At 27.4% G+C, this 2500-nt stretch overlaps 1 protein-coding gene across 10 annotated transcripts in view; it reads left to right on the top strand.

The window, feature by feature from the left end:
• LOC122255364 (uncharacterized) overlaps positions 1-2500 on the top strand; it is a 217062-nt gene that overhangs the window by 199827 nt on the left and 14735 nt on the right. For all 10 annotated transcript variants that reach the window (XM_086531097.1, XM_086531096.1, XM_086531095.1 and 7 more), the window contains exon 34: positions 132-329. In XM_086531097.1, coding sequence (XP_086387223.1) covers positions 132-329 — 198 coding nt within the window. The remainder of the gene's footprint in view (positions 1-131; positions 330-2500) is intronic.

Here is a 2500-nt window from a genome sequence, read left to right as displayed (position 1 = left end):
ATTGCAGATCATTTAATATAAGTCAAACAAGGCTTGTGCACTTCTGTAAGTTTGTATTATCTATGATTCCAGTAGGTGACCTAGTTCAAGTATCCACAGTGATGGAATATTCATTCCACTATGCCTTTTAGTCTCAGAGCCAGCTGGCAAGAAGTGATGCTGAGCGCCGGCAGCTGGAGGAGCGCGTAGCAGACCTGCAGAGTGCTGTGGGTGAGCTGAAGAGACAGAAGGATCAGCTGTCGGAATACAAGAGCAAGGCTCAGCAAGATCTTTCCAATGCTGAGATAAAGAACGCTGAGCTGGAGATGAAAATGAAGTCTCTGAAAGGGGTAATTAACATCATTCAGAATAAATTAAATATATCCACCTCATGATACACAAAAGACTTGAGGCTGTAGTGAATGTCACAAGGTTTAGTATGGGCTTGCAGTTACTAACACATTCACACACATACATACATATATATATATATATATATATATATATATATATATAATATATATATATATATATATATATATATATATATATATATATATATTATATATATATATATATATATATATATATATATATATATATATATATATATATTAATATATATATATATATATATATATATAATATATATATATATATATATATATATATATATATATATATATATATATATATATATATATATATATAATATATATATATATATATATATATATATATATATATATATATATATATATATATATATATATATAATATATATATATATATATATATATATATATATATATATATATATATATATATATATATATATATATATATATATATATATATATATATATATATATATATATATATATATATATATATATATATATATATATATATATATACATACATACATATATACATGTATACATGTACTTTCTCTCTCTCTGTCTCTTTATATTCTTTCCTGCTCTGATCTCTACCCCCCCTCCCATTCTCAAAAACACACAGATATTACTACTACACAGCATGTGTAGATTTGCATATTGTTACTAATATCAAATGCTTTTCTTTTATCTTAGAACAAAACTGGGACCTTTGAGTTAGATTAAGTGGAGCCTCGACTATCATTAGAGACTGCCCTGATCATACAATGTGAAGCAAATGTATAGAATATATGAGTTTACTTAAGATTCCTTTATTCTATGTACTACTCATGATTTTGTTAATTTTTGTATATTTTGCTCTATGTAGCAAATTATTATGTTTAGTCTTATTTGATTTTGTATTCTGTATTGTATATTGATTTAAGGTTTGTTTTACATGGTAGACTGTAGAGAAATCTGTTGTAAGTGAGTGACTCATTATTGTATTTTTTATGATGTATAATAATATTACTGAATGAATTATAAACAAAGCAACAACATGAAAAATAGAAAATACAAAAATGTACCGAAAAATACTTTTCCCTTTTCACTTCTGCCCTGAAGAAGCATTAAAGTGAAAAAGGCCTTTGGCATATTAGTGTTTTTTCCTGTTTTTCTCTATGTTGTTATGTTTATCTGTATGAGGGTATTAGTAGGCTATGCTACATTGTAATAATGCATAGGCTAAAGTGATCATGAAGGATGTGACAATGTTAAGTGATAAAAGTAATTAACTAGGAAAGATAATGTAGGTCCCTCAAAGTGAATTATTCTAATAATGATAGTGTCTAGTTATAGTAGGTAATGGTTATGTAACATGCTGGAAACACTGTGATACTATTCTTTAAAAATAGTAGGCATATGCTTAGGAAAATAACAATTAGAAATATTTTGTAAACTGACTTAAAATTCTATATATGTTATTTGATGAAAATGATTGCATAGTACAAAACATCCAGCCATTTTTGTTATGGAGAGTCCTGTCATGTTGACACACTAAGATCTTTAAATGAGGCGATCCAAACCTCAAGTTTTGCTCTGTGAGTGCATCTGTCTTCAGCCTTTGGTAGTTTGATCTACAGTCATCGCAGCATATTGTGATTGTAAGTTTAATCAATAGTTACATGGTATGACTTGCTATGAGATTCTTAAAGAACATTCTGAACTTTTTAGTTGATGTAGCTTCCTGTAAGAAGTGATTGCCAGATTATCTATACTCCTTCTTGAAGCACTGTGCTATTTGTCTTTACAGAACATTCCTTCTAGTATCTCTTTTGATGGCTTGATTTGTATATATCAATTTAATCTTATTTTTATTTTTATTTGAGTTTTATTTTTGAATTGAAGATGCAAATGTTAGTATTTGCTTCTCCTTATAGTAAAGTCTGTGTAGTCTGCATAAATAGTACTCTTCTCGTAGATAGTCGAGGTTCTACAAAGGTTTACAGCAAAGGTAATGCATTTGTTTATTTATTCTATGTTTACTAATGAACTTGATATATTTTCTAAAGCATGCCTTAAAGAGGTATGTGTCTGTGATTATGTGTACATGTATGTATGTGTTTGAATTAATTTTTTAAATA

This window comes from Penaeus japonicus, unplaced genomic scaffold, assembly GCF_977035675.1.
Source record: "Penaeus japonicus unplaced genomic scaffold, GWHDUDI00000001_assembly GWHDUDI00000035, whole genome shotgun sequence".
NCBI classification, from domain to species: domain Eukaryota; kingdom Metazoa; phylum Arthropoda; class Malacostraca; order Decapoda; family Penaeidae; genus Penaeus; species Penaeus japonicus.
Note: the sequence above shows the minus strand (reverse complement) of the source record. Positions and strands in the feature narration are given on the sequence as shown.